General features: G+C 37.4%; 1 protein-coding gene across 2 annotated transcripts in view; it reads left to right on the forward strand.

Moving 5' to 3' along the window:
- Positions 1-1,867: 1,867 nt before the first annotated feature.
- Positions 1,868-20,548, forward strand: part of LOC107656866 (F-box-like/WD repeat-containing protein TBL1XR1) — a 24,485-nt gene continuing 5,804 nt past the window's right edge. Inside the window, exons 1-15 of one of the 2 annotated variants that reach the window (XM_016444817.1) lie at positions 1,868-2,122; positions 5,710-5,771; positions 7,817-7,917; positions 9,532-9,677; positions 9,802-10,012; positions 12,333-12,465; positions 14,961-15,102; positions 15,239-15,302; positions 15,386-15,483; positions 15,574-15,634; positions 16,897-17,018; positions 18,075-18,149; positions 18,265-18,392; positions 18,539-18,704; positions 19,686-19,787. In XM_016444817.1, the coding sequence (XP_016300303.1) occupies positions 7,860-7,917; positions 9,532-9,677; positions 9,802-10,012; positions 12,333-12,465; positions 14,961-15,102; positions 15,239-15,302; positions 15,386-15,483; positions 15,574-15,634; positions 16,897-17,018; positions 18,075-18,149; positions 18,265-18,392; positions 18,539-18,704; positions 19,686-19,787 (1,506 nt within the window). In that variant the 5' untranslated portion in view covers positions 1,868-2,122; positions 5,710-5,771; positions 7,817-7,859. The remainder of the gene's footprint in view (positions 2,123-5,709; positions 5,772-7,816; positions 7,918-9,531; positions 9,678-9,801; positions 10,013-12,332; positions 12,466-14,960; positions 15,103-15,238; positions 15,303-15,385; positions 15,484-15,573; positions 15,635-16,896; positions 17,019-18,074; positions 18,150-18,264; positions 18,393-18,538; positions 18,705-19,685; positions 19,788-20,548) is intronic. The other variant, XM_016444818.1, reaches the window with a different exon arrangement.

Below are 20,548 nucleotides of genomic sequence, written 5' to 3' on the forward strand. Positions count from 1 at the left end.
TGTATTAACTTTAAACTGTTGCTTCTGTCCAAAATCCATAATCCATAATCATGCTTTATCCAATGAAAAAGTCAATCCCCAGTTGCCTTCTCACATCAAAACCCACTGACATATTTGTTTTAAACTATTTTGGACTGTTTTCAATAGTGCTTGATCTGTGCATACAGGTGCATCTCAATAAATTAGAATGTCGTGGAAAAGTTCATTTATTTCAGTAATTCAACTCAAATTGTGAAACTCGTGTATTAAATAAATTCAATGCACACAGACTGAAGTCTTGGATACAGCACTCTGTGAACAGCCAGCTTCTTTGGCAATGAACGTTTGTGGCTTACCCTCCTTGTGAAGGGTGTCAATGATTGTCTTCTGGACAACTGTCAGATCAGCAGTCTTCCCCATGATTGTGTAGCCTAGTGAACCAAACTGAGAGACCATTTTGAAGGCTCAGGAAACCTTTGCAGGTGTTTTGAGTTGATTAGCTGATTGGCATGTCACCATATTGTAATTCGTTGAGATAGTGAATTGGTGGGTTTTTGTGAAATGTGAGCCAAAATCATCACAATTAAAAGAACCAAAGACTTAAACTACTTCAGTCTGTGTGCATTGAATTTATTTAATACACGAGTTTCACAATTTGAGTTGAATTATAGAAATAAATTAACTTTTCCACAACATTCTAATTTATTGAGATGCACCTGTATTTCTCTCCTGATTCAGATGACTTTTTCACTGGAGAAAGCAATATTATGTATAGATGATTTATGGAAGTTATTTTAGCTGGAATCATCAGTTTGAACTTAATCACTTCTTACTAATGGATTAGTTTACAAACACAACGCTTTTAACTCCACAAGACGTTAATTAATGGACTGTAGTCTTGTGGATTACTTGTGGATTATTGTGATGTTTTTCTCAGCTGTTTGGACTCTCATTCTGACGGCACCCAATCACTGCAGAGGAGCCACTGGTGTGCAAGTGATGCTAAATTTCTCCAAATCTATTTTGATAAAGAAACAAACTCATCTACATCTTGGATGGCCTGGGGGTGAGTAAATTTTCAGCACATTTTCATTTCTGGTTAAACTATTCCTTTAAAACAAATTAACCAGTAATTGGATTGACCTTTTCTTTTGGGTCTGTCATATTACAGAGAGAGGGAGAACAGATCGTATGTCCATTCAGAAATCAATCGCACTGCACAGTACAAATTATCATCTTTATAAAATCCAATAAACCAATCGTTGCTTTGCACTGTGACATTCAGGATTTAAGATGCTTTTCTTCAGTGTCACGAATATAAACATGACACGTTATGACTATGATACGCTGATACAGACCGTTCTAATACTCAAGGGACTGATTGTAAGTCACGGGACTACTGCGATGCTTTTAGAAAACTTATGGTATATTGAAAATAGCAGTGTAATACGCAGACCAATTGTCTGTTATTGAGTGCCTGAGCAGAGGAGATTGTGGGTGTGGCGGAATAGCAGGCAGTGACCAGCCAGGCAAAAAATAATTTCCGTTTCAGTGGTGGGGGTTGGGCATTCGACCGTGTTGCTGATCATCATCAGTCTGATTGTATGAACTTTAACACCACTTTGTTATGTATTTTTTGAAAATAGTTGATTTCGAAATACAACACGGTACAAACCAGAAGTCTTCTATTACGAGTTAATACCAAAAATAAACATTTCGCTTTAATAAGCATTCTCCCGCATTTAAAATGAGTTGAATAATTTTTAATAATTCAGATATTTTTCAGTGTTTTATTTACTTGTTTGTCTTTTTTTTAATTTGTTTACTTCTGTGATTGAAAGGAAGCCCCGTTGGCTTGATACCTCATTTTCGCCTGGAAAGTCTCCGCCCCAGTGCTAGTCTGAGGCCGTCGGCTTCCTCCGAAGCGCTTGGCGGTCTATAAGCTGCTAAATGTTTCTTTTTTTATTTTGTATTTACTACAGACAGCAGGAAAATAGATATTATTCGAGGACAGAAGTATCATTGTGGAGTGGAAAGGTCGAGGGATACTCTTCTGTCGGATTTGCCTCGGCGCTGTGGCACATTTGTTCAGTACTTTAGCTCCAGAAGCTAGCGGTTGACGAGAGTGGAAGCATCGGCACGAGTAAGACGAGCCCCCACCCCCACACTTCCCGTAGCCCAGTTATGCGTGAGCTGACCGTTATGTTTGCATTTTTAGATTGCTGAAGTGGTCATATAAGTCATTAAAAGTTTTGATTTTGCAGAGTGAAACTGCAGCGCGGTGGGGGATGGGCGCTCTGGTTTCCCACGCCATGCACGCGAGATGGACGTTGACAACAACTAGCTTTTATTTAATCGACTACTAGTTAGCTGCGTTGCTATGGAAGCAGCCACGTGTTGGAACTAGAATCGCTCATTTTTGCATTTGTTTGGGGAGTCTGTTGTTTCCGGTGACGTTTATCCACGATGCGTATTAGCCGTAAGCTAATAATCGAATGACAATTAGAGGCGCTTCCGGCAGAGTGACAGTTGTTACGATCAGATTTTTAAAAAGCATTAATATTCAATTTTGTTTTTAATTATGTTTTATTAACTAAATATATTTTTGTGTTTTATTAATTATTTAACTTAATGACGTGTTGGAACTCTACCCTTGAATAAGACTTGAATGGGGAAAATGTCATCCACCTGTTGATGAGATTGAACTGAAGTCAGTTTGTCACAGAGTTGAACAATGATGATGTTTATTATTATAGCAGCTGTATAATGTCAAATAAGTGATGTATTATATTGCTCTGTTTATTATAGTCTGCACAAGAACATTTAGCTATTTGATACAAATAAAAAAAATTAGATTAAAATAAGTGTTAATTTATTAATAAGTGTAACAGTTCAGTACTAATAATGAGTAGAAAAGCAATGTAATAATGTGGCCGTTAATGAAAAAAATCAGAAAACGAAAGGTTTTCGTCTTTTTTTTTTAATCTTCCATAGCCTAAAAGTGCATGGCTGAAACTGAAAAAAAATAAAAACATTACAAACCAATTTTACTTGAGTACTGTATAGGGGAAGTTGTTATATCATCTCTAGGCCATTTAATTGGCCACTCTTTGGCTGTTTTGAGATAATTTTTGTCATTGGGGTAAATACTGTGCCCGCATGGCAGATGGGAACATTTCACCTGCTGTCAATTCCAAAATCTTCCAACAGCCTGACCAGTGGACAATGTCCTTTTCAAATAGTTTTGATGGATTTTGATTAAATATTATGCATTGGGATGGGTATTATTCAAAAATTTTCGATATCGATACCGATACCGATACCTTGACTTCGATACCGGTTCCTGAACAATACTTTTTTTCGATAAAAATTGTATGAAATTAATTTTAACAAGATTACATTATCTAAAAAAAAAATTTGCCTTTATTTTTCAGCTTGTTGATGTTTATACAAACTCAAAGACTCATCTCCTGAGCCACTGCACAAAGGAACAAAATGTAGGCTAACCAACACAATAAATGCAAAATAAGTGCAAATAGTTTTAATAAAACTCAAATAGTCTTCAGTTTACACATCTGTTAGGCTACATTTACACTAGTGCATGTTCGTTTTAAAACGCATAGCTCAGACAGAATCATAATTTTTATTCATTTTCCACTGATTTACTGATGAGCATTAGCAGCTTCCAGCGCTGTCTGCCTGTGTTCTCTCTTCCATGATCGCTGCTCTGACTCAAATCAGAGGTAATAACATATTTAATTTCAGCAACATTACATGGCCAAAACACACATTACACGGCAATCGGAAGTTATTAAAAACACTCGATGGTGGTTTAAAGTGAGTTTTGAGTAAAAGCGGAATATAAATCTTATGTAGCATGATGCTACAGTGTGCATGAATGGTCACGTAACAGGCGCTTTCGGTCGTGTAGTATGAACGGATATCTGCATATGATCGGAACTCCACGCAGCTCGCGCACTACTCTCCATTGGAAATGAATGACTTCCGGTCTGTCGCTTGTCGGAGATAGTGGAAAGCGGTCGATTTCGAAAGTGAAACCGTAAAAACAGCGTGCATAAGAAAGCGATTGCATGCTTTCGCGAGCGTCTGCAATGGCACGCGATCACAGATTGCACATTCCCACCCGAATCTGGTGTAACCTGTGTAAACCAGTAGGTGTGTTCGACTTGACGCGGACTGAATGCAGACCGATCGGTGTATTACAGTACCACGAGCTATAGAGAGCAGACTGCTCCGTACGCTTTCGAATCGCTCTCGCTGATGTCAACCACATATCGATCTGCGCCGCACCGCTTCTAGTTGAGCACACCTAGTGCTGCAGGCTTATTGGCCCACGGACGTTGATGAGATTAACCCCTTAAGTATCGAAATTTGGTACCGAACGACGAGATAAAATAGAGAAAGACAATAAACATGCGATTGCACAAAATAAATGGTATCTGTGTTCTTCAAGCAATCTTGGGTATTTTTTATAAGGATAAAGTATATTTATAATGCAATGCTAATCGACATAGCCTTTATAAAACTGTGTCGCACATGTGCTACTGTAGTACATTTACTCCAGGCTCAGACCGATTTTTGTCGCACTGTACAGCCCTATCCTAACCTGTTCCAGATTGTAGAAGGAGCTGCTCAATTTCACGTCCGCCTTCCTTCACGTCACTCCCCACAGTCGCACACAGAAATATGTCAACAACTACACTTTATCGTTATTATCGCAGGAAGACGAATTCTTATCGTGTGGAGAATTTTTACCGGTATACGATAAGATATCGCCCATCCCGACTCCATACTGCACTTGTGATCGATATGATATCTCGGAGAATTTTTACCGGTATATCGCAAACGATAAGATATCGCCCATCCCTAGTACCGAACGACGAGATGTTTTTCGATACTCGATGGTATCGAGGCAATTCGGTCGGTGCCTAAAAAGTATCGAACTCGATACCCAGCCCTAATTATGCACATCTTATTTATTTTATATATCCAGCATTGGTCAGCCATAAAGCCCATATCGGTCACGGTCACTACTAGTAGTGCTTAGCAAGTGTCATTCTAGTAGTTTCAGAGAGTTGTTTTTTAGGTTGATCTCACTCACTATCTTAGCACTGGCTGCCGGTTCAGCAGTTTGATTTCTGTGTGATCAGATCCAGTACAGTCAGATCCAGAGTTGCAGTACAGCTAAAGCGGAATAGGTCACAACCTGCCAGAATCCTTGTTTCTGGTATATTATAGGGACCATACCTCTGTCTGTGTGAATTTAAACCTTATGTAATCTTTATGTAATTATATGATTATTATTACATTTTGTGATGATGAGTACTTTCTGCTTATGCTTGAAATGGGGGAATAGAAGAGCTACATTAGTTTATTTTGAAAAGAAGCACAGTGAATGGCTTCCTGGAAATATCCAGGAATGTTGTAGTTGTTATTACTAAACCTTTAAAGTCTAGAAAGTCTTTTTTTGTAAATATATGTGTGTATATGTATGTATGTGTGTGTGTGAATTACCATTTGTTTGCAGCTAGGCTAAATGATGAATGAACGTTAAATGAGACGATTGTTAGCTGAAATAATGTACTTGCTGAGTCAACAAACATTTTCACTTGTATTCTGTTAAACTGTTGCCTCTTCTTGATTAAAGACAAAAAATAAAAGACTGACTAAATATTATTGTATCTAATACAATGGTGATTTTATTGACAGGCTGATTTGACTTTGCTCCCATGGATGGCAAGAGTATGAGCATCTAATCAACACTTGGTATGGTAAGCAAGTGTCACACTATATTAACAGAGATCCTTAAACAAATCATAAAATTAAATTTCATCTTGTTAAGCCACAAGAAGTCTTAAATATCCTTCATTGCATAAGAAATAGCTTGAAAAGGTCTTACATTTGTGTACTTGTGTGGGACTTGTGCCAGCTGAGTAACTGCTGTTGAGATGAATAGGTAAAATAAAATAAAAAAGTAAAACATCTCTTAAGTTTGATTTACAATTGGATTTTAATTAAGATATGCTTTGCTGTGAGAATTATCTTTTTATTTCTTTAGAAAACAAATGTCCTGGTATGTGATTAGTATGAGTTTTGGATAAAAGATTTTAATGTAAAGACATTTATGCCTAACAGATCTTACACTGCTTAGGAGTCTTTTTATTATGTTGTGTAAGCCCATTTTATTTGATTGTGAATAGACAAACCGTTGCACTTTCAGGGCTGTTGACACGTCGTAAACTACAGGGAGTCTTGGCATATGATAGGTTGCTGTTTTACGTAAAAGCTTATTAGACTGAAAGAGGCTGTATGAGTGCATCTAAAGCATTTCCTCTTGTTTTACACATGCAATTCTTCCCATCACAATATCCGTCCCAACTGTGTAACTTCCTAACAATTCTTTCAATTCAAGTGAGCAAATGGGTGGAAAATCTCCCCAAGGTTCAAATAGGCATCCATGAGAAAGTTCAGTCGAGGAGGTCATGTTCCGTTCTCTGTTTAAAAAGTTTGCATTGTTAATGTGTACTGAGAGCAGGTTTACTACATCTTTTGCATGGTCCAAAATGAACTTTTAAAGGGGTCATATGACATTGCTAAAAAGAACATTATGCTGTGTATTTGGTGTAATGCAATGTGTACATTATTGTTACTCCTCTATGCCCCGCCTTTCTGAAACGCGTCGATTTTTACGAAGCTCATCGGTCTGAAAAGCGAGGTGTGCTCTGATTGGCCAGCTGTCCAGTACGTTGTGATTGGCTGAATACCTCAAGCGTGTGACGGAAATGTTACGCCCCTTACCATACTGTGATGCCCTGTGTCCCAGTGCGACAAGACAAAAACAATAAAACCCATTACAAACGAGGCATTTGTTGCATCCAGTGGGGACATAATTACTGATTATAATGACTTATACTGTCTTTTTAGAAACGAAAAATTGAAATCGCATCATATGACCCCTTTAAGCTTACCAGCCAAGGTGGCTAGATGATTAAAAAAATTGTACAAGGTAGTCAGATTTACTAGTTACTACTGTTTTTGTTTGTTTGTTTTTTTATTAAATATTTAATGTAATGTATGTATTTTATTGTATTTTATGTCACAACGTTTTCAAATATACAATTTTAACTTTATTGTATAGTTTTTCACCTTATAAAAAAGAAAAAAAAAGTGTTAAAAAGCATCGGGCAAAATTAAAATCACAAGAAAGAAAAACAAAACGTAAATAATGTGCATGTCTTGTTAATAAGTGACAGTAAAAACAGAACTGGTGTTTTAGAATATAATTTTATCAGCTATCAGTAGTTAACACTACTAGTGAAAAGTTTGGTAATGTTGGAAATATTATACAATTTAAATTAACTGTTTTCTGTGTTAATATATTTCATAATGAAATTTAATCCCGTGATGGGAAACCAGCATCATTACTGTTTTGCTGCTTGATCTTTTTTTTAGGGTTCTTTGATTAATAGAAAGTTAAAAAACAGCATTTATTTGAAATAGAATTGTTTTTATTTTAACATTTATTTCCTTTTTGATCAATTTAATGTGCCTTTGTTGAATAAAAATATAAATTTCTTTGAAAAGCAAGTTGGTGTAAATGTCCAGTAATGTCCAAAGCTCTCTGCTGTTGGTGAAGCACAGTAACGCAACGTGCCTTTGATTTTAACATTTATTTCCTTTTTGATCAATTTAATGTGCCTTTGTTGAATAAAAATATACATTTCTTTGAAAAGCAAGTTGGTGTAAATGTCCAGTAATGTCCAAAGCTCTCTGCTGTTGGTGAAGCACAGTAACGCAACGTGCCTTTGTTTTCCAGGCTCCACTCTCGCCCTGACCTCTTGGTTCACCCAGGATCCAAAATGAGCATAAGCAGTGATGAGGTCAATTTCCTGGTGTACAGATACCTGCAGGAGTCAGGTGTGTATCTGTTCATCATCTGCAGACTAGCCTCTTCATTTGTATGTCCTGTTTCATATTGCATGCGGTGTCAGGTTTTTGCCCTGTGCCATGTTTATTTCCTAGGAACTAATTAGTGGTTCGACCTCCTAACAACCCACCCAGAACACCCTAGAAACCACATTACAGCATACTAAAAACCACTCAGGACAAAACCAACTGCATAGTAACTACCTTGCAGTTATCCAAAACACTCTCACAACATCTTGACAGTCTGTTCTGGGCAAACATCTCTCACTTTTCATTCAGGTAGTGAAAAAATCTGATTTATATGCTGTTGTTTGTCAGAACTAATACCAGTGGAATTTCACTATATAACAAAAACTATTTTACTACCAAAGAAACTCTTTTTAAATATTGAACTATTGTGAAGTATTTCAGTTATTTAACCCACACTCTACACACACTTTGTCAGTTTCGATGGTGTGTCAGGCACCTACACACACTAGAGTTTACGGTTCGTCAAATATGCTGTCCATTCATTGATATCATATGTCACTGATACAATAGTGTGCTGGAAAGCTCAGTCAGTGTTCAAGTGTAGGCAAGGGCAAATATATCTTAGTTTTTACCTCAAACACTAGCAAGTGAAATCTAACAATTTATTAGTCAATGACTAAAGGGGTGGTCAAACTACACTTTTTGTTCCATTCACTGCCATTCATACACATGTGAAGGCAGGTGAGTGGAAATGCAAGCTCATGCGAAGAAGTTTTGCATTTCATGGCATTCCAAAGTTCAAGTTTGTTGAACTCTGACCTGTGAATTCGTATCACGTAAAACCGTGTGACCAATAGAAGACTGATGCGTCACGGCATGACCTCAGAGCTGAATTAAAACAACATAAATTTAAAACTGCAATGCTGCAGGAAATTGGAGTAGATTATGTGTTTTTACATGTTGGATGTGTTATTATTTATGTGTTGAATTACATTTTTTAAAAGATGCTGCAGAGCGTGATGTCATATCACAACCGTTGCAACATCTGAAGAATAACAATTTTTAGGGTTTAACAATAGACATTATTTAGTCGTCTAGTGTGGAATTTAGTCTCATATGCAAATGATTTACTCGCAACGAACAGAGTAAAACCTGTACTGTGTTAAAAAAAATACATGTGTATTTAGCACAAATACACGTGATTGTTTGAAACTTTTATTTGAGTCTCATAATTGATATACTATATTTTTTGTTAATATTTTTTTATTTTATATTTTCTGTTTTCACTTTAATTTTAGTTAGGTTTAGTAATTTTGTTGTGTTTTGGAATTTTCATTTTTCATTGGCAACTAGCTGAAATAAAACAAGTTCACTTTTTGTTTCGTTTTTTTTTTTTTTTCAGTTATTGTTTATTTTGTTTCAGTTAATGCAAATATTTTTTTATGTTTTTAACCCAGGTTTGAAATCAGCTCCCTGTCAGTCGACCAAATTTGTTCAGGAGTACTGTTTTTGATTGTGTAACATTTTTACAATTTCTATATTGACTTTGTACCAGAATACCAATACTTTTTACCTCACTGTTCACAAATACTTGTTCCTAAATGGTAACAAGTGCTTTCTTCCTTTCCCCTGCAGGCTTCTTCCACTCAGCGTTCACCTTTGGCATAGAGAGCCACATCAGCCAGTCCAACATCAATGGAGCTTTGGTGCCCCCTGCTGCCCTCATCTCCATCATCCAGAAAGGCCTGCAGTATGTGGAGGCTGAAGTCAGCATCAATGAGGTCAGCGCTGTTACCGCCAACAGATAGGGATATTTCCCAGTTTCCCCATTAAATATTCAAGGATATTCTATGGAAAAAAAAATTTGCTCAACCTTTTTGTACCTGTTGTGTAATGTGGTCACAGGACGGTACGCTGTTTGATGGACGACCGATCGAGTCGCTGTCTTTGATTGATGCAGTGATGCCAGACGTGGTGCAAACGAGGCAGCAGGTGTATAAGGATAAGCTGGCTCAGCAGCAAGCTGCCGCTGCCTCCAGCGCCACAGTGGCTGCCGCTGCCAAGAACGGAGAGAGCACGGCTAATGGAGAAGAGAACGGATCTCACACTCTGTCTAGTAAGCTCACGCCCTACATTTACTTGGTTGAAACTGCCAGAGTTGTCAATAAGACAGCTCAACCTGTGACTGAAAACACAAAAATATAATTGTCAGCATTTACTCACCATCATGAGGGCTTTTCACACTAATAACTATTAATAATTAACTATTAACCCCTGGTCATTCTCAACCCTGGTCATTTAAGAGAATCCTGGGTTATTGCTTTCTCTGTTTCACACTGTCCAGTCTTTACCCTGGGTTAGGAATTAATCCTGGATTTTCAAGTTGCAAGTTTTCACACTGTGCATTTGTAAACCCCAGATTAATGTTCTTTGCATATTTGTGGCATCGATAACATGTATTGGATGAACACAGCATGTGACCTGTTTAAATAGCATCTTGCTGAAATACCATCAGTTTGTCCTGAATAGACTATTCTGACCATAACCAGTGTTTTTTTTTTTTTTTTGTAGTTATACTGTTTTAGCTTTATTTAATTTTTTTTATTTTGACTTTTTATTTTAATTTTAGTTTTAGTTACTGCTGTTGTCTTTTTAATTTTATTTAGCTTTAATTTATATTGATTTCATTTTTAGTACTTCAACTTAAGCTTATTTTAGTTTAGTTCAAATTTTTAGGTTAAACACAAAAGGTGCATTTTTAAAGGGGTCATATGATGCGATTTCAATTTTTCCTTTCTCTTTGGAGTGTTACAAGCTCTTGGTGCATAAAGAAGATCTGTAAAGTTGCAAAGACTAAAGTCTCAAATCCAAAGAGATATTCTTTATAAAAGTTAAGAGTCAGCCACACCTACCTAAAACGGCTCGTTCTAACACGCCCCCACATGTCTACGTCGCTTTGTGGGAAGATTTGCATAACGCCGCCCAAATGTTCACGCAAAGAAAGAAGGCGTAACTTTTATTCTCACTGTAGTATTGTTGCCGCCGCCATATCCTGAAGAGGCTGTGTGCTTCGTTGTGAAAGCGAAACTACTTTGTTTGGTCTTCCAAAAGAGGACAATATCCGCTTCGTCATGCCTAGAGCTGATCCGTGCTGGTCGCTGAGGGAATACAACAGTATGGTGAGGGGCGTAACATTTCCGTCTCACGCTTGAGGTATTCGGCCAATCACAACGCACTGGATAGCTGGCCAATCACAGCACACCTCGCTTTTTCAGACCGATGAGCTTTGTAAAAATCGACGCGTTTCAAAAAGGCGGGGCATAGAGGAGAAACAATAATGTACAGTATGTGGAAAATAATGTGTTTTTTTTACTTTAAACCGCATAAACACATTTCATTACACCAAATACACAAAATAATGTTCTTTTTAGCAGCATCATATGACCCCTTTAAAGAACATCATGGCTGCTCATTTACATATTTAAATGAAGCACATTGATTGTCTTTAGCATGAATGATGTCTGGGGGTGGGGATCTTTAAGCACCTCACAATTCATTATTATTCATTAAAATATCAAATTCATTTTTATGAAATAACTTTTATAATTGGAAGTACTTTTAAAATAATTACAAATTAAAATTAAATCAAAACAATTGTATGTTAATGTCTCAACTTATTCTCTGTTGCTTTTAGTTCATAAGAGTGTTTTAACACTGTTTTAACTGTTTTGCTAGTATTAGTGTACTTTATAAGAGTGTTCTATTTTAACTGTTTTGCTGCTATTTAGTGTGTATATATATATACAGTATATATATTTTTTTTTTCTTTTTCTTTATTTTAACTTCTACTGCACTTTGGTCGGCCTGTGGCTGTTTTTAAATGTGCTTTATAAATAAACTGAACTTGAACTTAATAACTAAAATGAATATAGCTTCAAAACATCAAAGAAAGTATAAATAAAGGGGAACAAAGAAACAATTACTAGCAATAAACAAAAAGTATTTTCAGTGTCTGAGGCTACGTTTACACTAGTGCATTTTCATTTTAAAACGCAAAACTTTTGCAACGGTTACGCCTGTTGTTTACACTAGCCCAGTGTTTTCGACCCTCGAAAACGGAGACTTTCGAAAACGCTGCGGACCCGTTTTAGTTTGAACACTCCGGGATTGCGTTTCAGTGTATACGGACCAAAACGGAGACTTTTCAAAACGATGGCGTGGCTGCCCACATTCGTTCTGCGCATCCTTGACAACCGTGTAAACAATAACAACATGCTCATTGTTGTACCTGCATGAATGGTCATGTGACATGTGAAAAAAAACAAAGCTCAGAATCATTGAAGAGAATCACGATGCATCGTAGAATGTATTGTTTTTTTCCCTCCACTAATAATGTCACATAGCACTGAAAGTGTTTCTGCCTCTTCCTTTGACAGACCACCACTCAGACATGATGGAGGTGGACAGGGCGGTGGAGATCCCAGCCAGTAAAGCCATGGTGCTGCGGGGCCACGAGTCTGAGGTCTTCATCTGTGCATGGAACCCTGTCAGTGATCTGCTGGCCTCTGGGTCGGTATTAAGCCAAAGCCACAGTTTATTTTCTCATACTGTGAATTTTAATACAAAGTTCTGTCATGAAACTCTAGATGGCGCAGGCTGATAGTTTCTAACTCAATCTGATATAATGACATCATTATTCACATGGCAGAGCTGATTGTTTTTTTTTCCGCATTAGCAGCCAATGAGCTTGCATCTCAACATTTAAATACTTGGCTAGAACTTGCTTTAGCAGTTGCAGCGCACTTCAGAAACCCTCCACCTTCCCCAGTTCCACCTGTATAGATCTGAAGCCAAGCAGGGTTGAGCCAGGTTAGTACCTGGATGGGAGATCTCCTGGGAAAACTAGGTTGCTGCTGGATGAGGTGTTAGTGAGACCAGCAGGGGGTGCTCATCCTGTGGTCTGTGTGGGTCCTAATGCCCCAGTATAGTGATGAGGACACTATACTGCAGGGGTCTTCAACTAAAATTGTTTGAGGTCCAGTAATGAACCCTCCTCACCAGCGGAGGACCGGACAATTATATAGGCCTACCTAAAAACATGAATTGACTGTTTTTACCGGACCAGGGTATCTGCAGGATATTTAAGCTCATATTTAAGAATTTTTAAGACCTGCACAAATAAAATTAAAATGACTGTAAAAAGCATGATTTAGAGTTCAGATACAGGTTTTCACAAAAACACCGTTTTTTTTTAATTATTAACTTTACATTTCAGCCTTTAAACTTTTTTTTTTTTTTAAGAAAATTGAAGCAAAGGTATCAATTATATTAATTTAAACAATTATTATCAATCAATTATTATAGCCTATTAATTAAATAACATATAAATATATGCTACTATAATGCATTATCTTCTTGTCGACCACTAGTTCACATTTACAACTCTGCGTGTTTGCTGCTTAAAAACATGAGTTGATTTTCACATTGGTCTGAACAAAAACAGCAGACGGGCTTATTGAAAATGCAGATTAATTCTCTGCCGGCAGGAGGCGCTTTCGGAAATACCCGTTTCCCTGGTAACAGCTGTAAACAAAGCAAAGCAGCAGCTGACTTTGAAACATGCAGCGCTCATATTTATTTAATGAAATCACAGCCTTTTGAAGTTTAATCATCACATTAATCCATATCGCAATTCTTGTCTTATCGTCCCCAAATTTAAGACCTCCTGAAATTGAAGACTTTTTAAGGACCCGTTAGCTTTCTTATTTTTATTTATTTATTTGGAGAATGCCATTGCTTCATCTGTCTGCACGCTGCTCTCTGCACTGCATGCACGACCGCACATATAAACGTAGCAACAGTTAACTAGCAACCCGTGGACCCAAACGTCTCTACTGAGCTGACCTTGATGTGCTTGATGTAAATTAGATTTTGTTAGAAAATTGTGTTTGGCATTTATTTATTTCCGGATTCGGACCGGAGTCTGCCAGTTGGCGACCCCTGCTATACTGTCAAAAAGCACCGTCCTTCGGATGAGACATTAAACCGAGGTCCTGACTCTCTGTGGTTATTAAAAATCTCAGGATGTCCTTCGAAAAAGGATAGGGGTATAACCCTGGCATCCTGGCCAAAATTCACCCATTGGCCTGTGTCCATCATCCTGGCCTCCTAGTCATCCCCATATATACTGATTGGCTTCGTCACTGTCTCCTCTCCACCAATAAGCTGCTGTGTGGTGGGCGTTCTGGCACAATATGGCTGCTGTCGCATCATCCAGGTGGATGCTGCCAAAGACTATAGAATACCCAAGACATGTAAAGTCAGCGCGTCACTGCAGCTGCCGTTAGAAGCGTCCCGGTTGCTATAGAAACAGTCAGCGTTCTGAGACGTGCGCTTAGGACTGCGCATGCGCATTGGCTGATCTAGCCTGAAAAAAGAAGCTTTATAACGCTATTTGAGCAAAAGAAACTATATTTATGACACAGTTGTTGTCAGATTTCATTGGTGATTTCAAATATGAAATTTTATCGTAATCTTAGTGAACAGTTTGGGATAATTTAATGTTTCCCCATACAAAGTGATAGGAGCTGCACTTGCATGCCCGAGAAGCGTTTCAAAGATGGCCGCCGAGTGACTTGACTTGCCTTAAAGGGACTTTGATGCTGCACACTGGTGGTGGTTGAGGAGATTCCCCCCTTCCATGTTAAGCGCTTTGAGTACCCAGAAAAGCGCTATATAAATATAACAAATTATAATTAATTATAATTATCTGTTATGGGTTCATTTCATATTTCATATGTGCAGCAGCAGTATTTCTTACATGCTCACTGCAGCATGTCTGTGGATGTATTGGCACTAGCCATTCTCGGTACTTGCGCTGCCACAGCAACAGCATAGCAGATCTATTCCACCAAGACCAAACACATTAACATTGCCATGCATATTACCATACTAAACTTTCTCAGAGTTGTCATGACGGAAATACAGTTTTTGCTTTGCATGTCTTGGCTTAATGTCCTGTACATTTCTGTGGGAATTTATCTCTGTTTTGTTGTTTCCATCAGCTCTGGAGACTCAACCGCACGGATCTGGAACCTGAGTGAGAGCAGCGTGGGAGGATCCACTCAGCTGGTGCTGCGGCACTGCATTCGGGAGGGGGGGCAGGATGTACCCAGTAACAAAGACGTCACCTCACTGGACTGGAATGTGAGTGCTGGGACTAGCGCTTATGAACTGAAGTAACCCTACTTGCAACTTTTGTGTCTGAGCTTTCTCTTTTCCACGCTCTTCATACACAGAACAAATTAATCAAATTCATATTTCTGTCTATTGTGTTGGACAGAGTGAAGGTACACTTCTTGCCACAGGATCCTATGATGGCTTTGCCAGGATATGGACTAAAGATGGTTAGCTTTATTAACTTACTAATCATTAACATCAGTTGAATGACAAAATCCTGTTTATCTAATAAGTGTCCCATAACCGCCAGGTAATCTTGCCAGTACACTGGGGCAGCACAAAGGTCCCATATTTGCTTTAAAGTGGAACAAGAAAGGAAATTTTATCCTCAGCGCTGGTGTTGATAAGGTACAGTATAATCTTGTGTGATTATCATATTCTGTCACGATAAGATGATGTGGCGAAGTTGAGATGCTAATGGAAATGCGCACCTTTCAGACCACCATTATTTGGGACGCACACACGGGAGAGGCCAAGCAACAATTTCCATTCCATTCAGGTGAGTAACAAAAATCACCACAAGCAGGACATTAATTTTCCCAAAACTAACCTTGGCGTTCTTGCTAATTAAATTGAGAAATGGGGGAAAACACTTTGTTAAAGGGTTAGTTCACCCAAAAATGAAAATTAGCCAATGAATTACTCACCCTCAAGACATCATAGGTGTATATGACTTTCTTCTTTCAGACGAATCCAGTTAGAGTTATATTAAAAATTGTCTTTGATCTTCCAAGCTGTTTAATGGCAGCAGGTGTTGCAGTGCATCAGTCCAAAGGAAGTGAAATAAAGCGCATCCATCCATAATAAAAAGTGCCTCACACGGCTCTGGGGGGTGAACAAAGTCCTCCTGTAGCGAATATATGCGTTTTTGTAAGAAAAATAACCATATTTAAAACGTAATAATCAATTTAATCTAGCTTGCGCTCACTGTTGTAAACGGAAGCAGTTCCGGGCGGATAACGTCGGCGTTGCGCATGCGCCGCTCAGAAGTGACGAACGCGAAAGCGCAGGGGAGAGATAAAACAAAACAACGGTCACGAATTAGAAGTACAAAACGAGGATTTGTAAAGAAGAATGTTGGAGGATTTCGATATAAGCCAAGAGGAGACTGGTTTTCCTTTGCTAAAGTGGTTTTCACGAGACTCACCGGTGCATGCGCAACGCCGACATCTTACATCATCCTCCCGGAGCTGCTTCCGTGTACAACTGTTGGCGCAAGCTAGATTAAAGTGATTATTACGTCTTGAATATGCATATTTTTCTTACAAAGCCCCCAGCCGTGTGAGGCACTTTTTATTATGGATGGATGCGCTTTATTTCACTTCTTTTGGACTGATGAACTGCAACACCCGCTGACTGCCATTAAACAGCTTGGAAGATCAAAGTCCATTTTTAATATAACTCCGATTGGATTCATCTGAAAGAAGGAAGTCATATATGCCTAGGATGGCTTGAGGGCGAGTAAATAATAATAAATACACTAATTAATGCACATTAATAAACGTATACATGACAGGTTTTCTCAGCCGTATTGTTTGCGATGTGAACTATAGAATCTTCAGAGAGAGTATTTCGGTATAGTGATTAGCTGTGGGATTCTTTTTAAACCCCCACTGAGAAGGGTTCTTTATTATGGATATAAATCTATCTTTGGTTTTAAGTTAGAAAACTTCTTTCTTGTCATCCAAATGTGCCGATTGTACATTAGCTAGTTTCAAAAGAATGGTCAAGAATGATGTGGTTTGCATTTGCCGCCTGCAGCTCCGGCTCTGGACGTGGACTGGCAGAGCAACAACACGTTTGCCTCCTGCAGCACAGACATGTGCATTCACGTGTGTAAACTGGGCCAGGACAGACCAGCCAAAACATTCCAGGGCCACACAGTAAGCCACTTACATTAGATATTCTAATAGAGTGTGGATATACTTAATAACTCAATTAAAATATTCTTTAGTTAAATCTTTATTGATATTTACTTATATTACTTTGACTATTTGGTATCCCAGAAACCCTAAAAGTGATATTTTAACCCTGTAAAGCCTGACATTTGAAGTCAGTGTGTATATTTATTTATTTATTTATTTATTCAAACTGTCTATTGAACAATTGAAAAAAGCATGTTCTTTATACATCACATTTGAAGTATTTCTTTTTATTTTTTTTCTAAATTAAAAACCTTTTGTTGGTCAGAGCAATGCCAACAAAGGATGAAACCAGTGAAATTATATAAAAAATTTATAAATGTGTAAATATATTTGTTATGAATATTTAATTTATTTTAATATAATGTATACAAATATACGTAAAAGATATTGTGTATAAATAAAATTATGGTGGCAAAAACATTGTTAAAGAACAGGCTGCCTAAAAATACATGTAATTATCAGTTCCCTGTACATATATCTTAATAAAGTGATCTTCAAGTTTTTAATAACACCTGCTATAGCATTTTTAATAGACATTTTCAATTTTGTTTTTAGATTGTCTTATGTATGAAATATTAAGCAAAAAATAAATACAATCGATTTTTGTTTTTTCAAATATCAAATATCATTGCAAAATGCATTTACATTTCTCCATTTGGCAGTTGCTTTTATCCAAAGCACCTTGCACTGCATTCAAGAGACACATTTTAAGTGCATGCATTATGTGGGAATCGAGCCTATGATCTCAGCGTTGCTTGCACCATGCTCTGCTGTTGAAACTATAACTATTTTATTAAGCGATAATTGCAATAATATAAAATTAGTTTTTGCCATTACAAAATCAGCAAAGATTTTGCAGTTGCGATAGAGGCAGACATTTTGGAAGTTATATTAGAATTCCTTGGGTAAGTCAATGGATAAGCAAATATGCATCAAATATGATAGATACAGCATTATAGGGTTAAGCATACTAACTGATTACATCACTGATGGTTTGCACTCCTTTATTTTCAGAATGAAGTCAATGCAATCAAATGGGATCCAACGGGGAATCTCTTGGCCTCCTGCTCTGATGACATGACGCTAAAGGTAAGATACAAACAACTAGTCATCTCTTGTTTGATGATTTAGATCTTTACTAATGTGTTTGCATTGTTAACTGGGAGTGTGTTCAATTAATGTTGTGTTTTCCATTGAACGTTAGCTTTGGAGCATGAAACAGGACACTTGTGTTCATGACCTGCAAGCCCACAGTAAGGAGATCTACACCATCAAATGGAGCCCAACTGGCCCTGGAACCAACAACCCCAATGCCAACCTCATGCTGGCCAGGTACACAAACAGCCACCATCACTCTTCACTTGGAAAGGCTGTTCTTTGATCGGCTAAATTTTAAATCTGTATAGACCATTTTTTTTTAATTTGTGTAAGTATCAATACACTTTGAAAATATGTTTTTTCTTTTTTTCTGCCTAAAGTGCGTCGTTTGATTCAACGGTGCGTCTGTGGGACGCGGAGCATGGTGCCTGCATCCACACACTGACCAAACACCAGGAGCCCGTCTACAGCGTGGCATTCAGTCCAGATGGGCGGCACCTGGCCAGCGGTTCCTTCGACAAGTGTGTCCATATCTGGAACACGCAGGTACTGTAGGCTATTTAACAAACTAATACTCATTACATATTCACATGAGAATAATAACGTCTTCATTTTATTAGACGCAGTTGCTTTGGCCAACTGTTTTGTGAAGAGAATGATTTTTAAAAGAAGCCTCTTATACTCGCCAAGGCTGTTCAGTAAAAAAAAAAACAGTAATATTGTGAAATAGTATTACATTTTATAAATACTGTTTTCTAATGTTATGTATTTTAATGTAATGGCAAAGCTGAATATTCAGCATCATTACCCCGGTCTTCAGTCACATGATCTTTCAGAAATTTCATTCTAATATGCTGATTTGTTGCTCAAGAAACATTTCTGATTATTATCAGTGGAAAACAGTTGTGCTGCTTAATATTTTTGTGAAAAACCATGAAGCATTTATTTGAAATAGAAATCTTTTGTAATATTATAAATGTATTTACTGTCACTTTTGATCAATTTAATGCATCCTTGCTCAATAAAAGTATCAATTTATAAAAAATAAAAAAAAAACAATCTTTCTGACTTTGAACAGTTGTGTATGAGCTGATCCTTTCATGAAACCTCATAATGTACAAAATGAAAAATGGCCATTCATTTAGAGATTTGCTTAAGATTACATTTAACAGTACTGATAAATTAGTGTTTTTAAAGATTAACTGTATATGAGTGTTAGAAAACTGCAATTTTCATTTTAGTTTTGTAAAGAAAACCTTAAAATAAAATGTAATATTTTTTTTCAATGTTCCAAATGGCAACATCAGTTTAGCTGTTTTTATCCTAATTTAGATATTTAGCCATAAAACCAGTCAATCAAGTGTGCTGATAAATATACTTAGGAGAATCAGACTTACATTAATCGTCGATTAAAGAGACCGTTTTCAGCTGCTGCCCATTAACCGGCCTGGCTGATATATTGATCTGTCACTGTGCTGCATTGCATGACTGGTGTTCTTAACTTGAGTCTCAATTTCTGCCCTACAGAGTGGTGCTTTAGTCAACAGCTACAGAGGGACGGGGGGGATTTTTGAAGTATGCTGGAACTCCACTGGAGACAAAGTGGGCGCAAGTGCATCAGATGGATCGGTGAGTTTCTGTGTTGCAAAGCAAAGTGTCACTTGAACGTCCTCTGGCTAATATGAAGATACAGCATGGACTGAATCTTTTTGAAAGCCATTATAGTTTTTAGTAGGGATCATAAAAGTATCATTACCTTCCAAAAAATGTAGTGTGAGTAGAGTAAAAGTACTTGTCCAAAAAACTACTCGAGTAAGAGTAAAAGAGTAGCCTATTTAAAAGTACTCATGAGTATTGAGTAGTGAGTACTGAGCTGTGGATTCTACCCCCTCATAATAAACGCTGTAACATTGATACCTTTTAAAAACGTTGTACATTCTGTAATTCACATTATCTTATTTGTCATAAAAATTGAAGAATATCTATGATCCAGCAGTATTAATTTTGACTGCCAGCTCTTTAAAATACATCAAAACAGCACGGAAACAGTATTCAGTTGAAGAAAAGATGAAAGTTATTCTCAGTACAATCATCCCCATTTAAATCATAAAGTTTGAAAAAATAGATTTAAAATCATGTGTAAGGCCAATGAGACAGCATATGCTGTTGTTGCACATAAAATATTAATGTTTAGAACAGTGCAACAAACACCATTAGAAACTCATAGTTCAGCATCACACACCATGATATGGGTTAAAATGAGAGCCCATTTCTCTCCAAAACGGTGCCAGTTTTAGCGTTTTGCAATAAAGAAATAAAAATAACTAAACTTGATCATTTATGTTACAATTTTAACATAAATGCACATTGTTCTAGAAGGATGGCAAATT

This window comes from Sinocyclocheilus anshuiensis, unplaced genomic scaffold (genome assembly GCF_001515605.1).
Source record: "Sinocyclocheilus anshuiensis isolate Anshui unplaced genomic scaffold, SAMN03320099.WGS_v1.1 scaffold3220, whole genome shotgun sequence".
In the NCBI taxonomy this organism is placed as follows: domain Eukaryota; kingdom Metazoa; phylum Chordata; class Actinopteri; order Cypriniformes; family Cyprinidae; genus Sinocyclocheilus; species Sinocyclocheilus anshuiensis.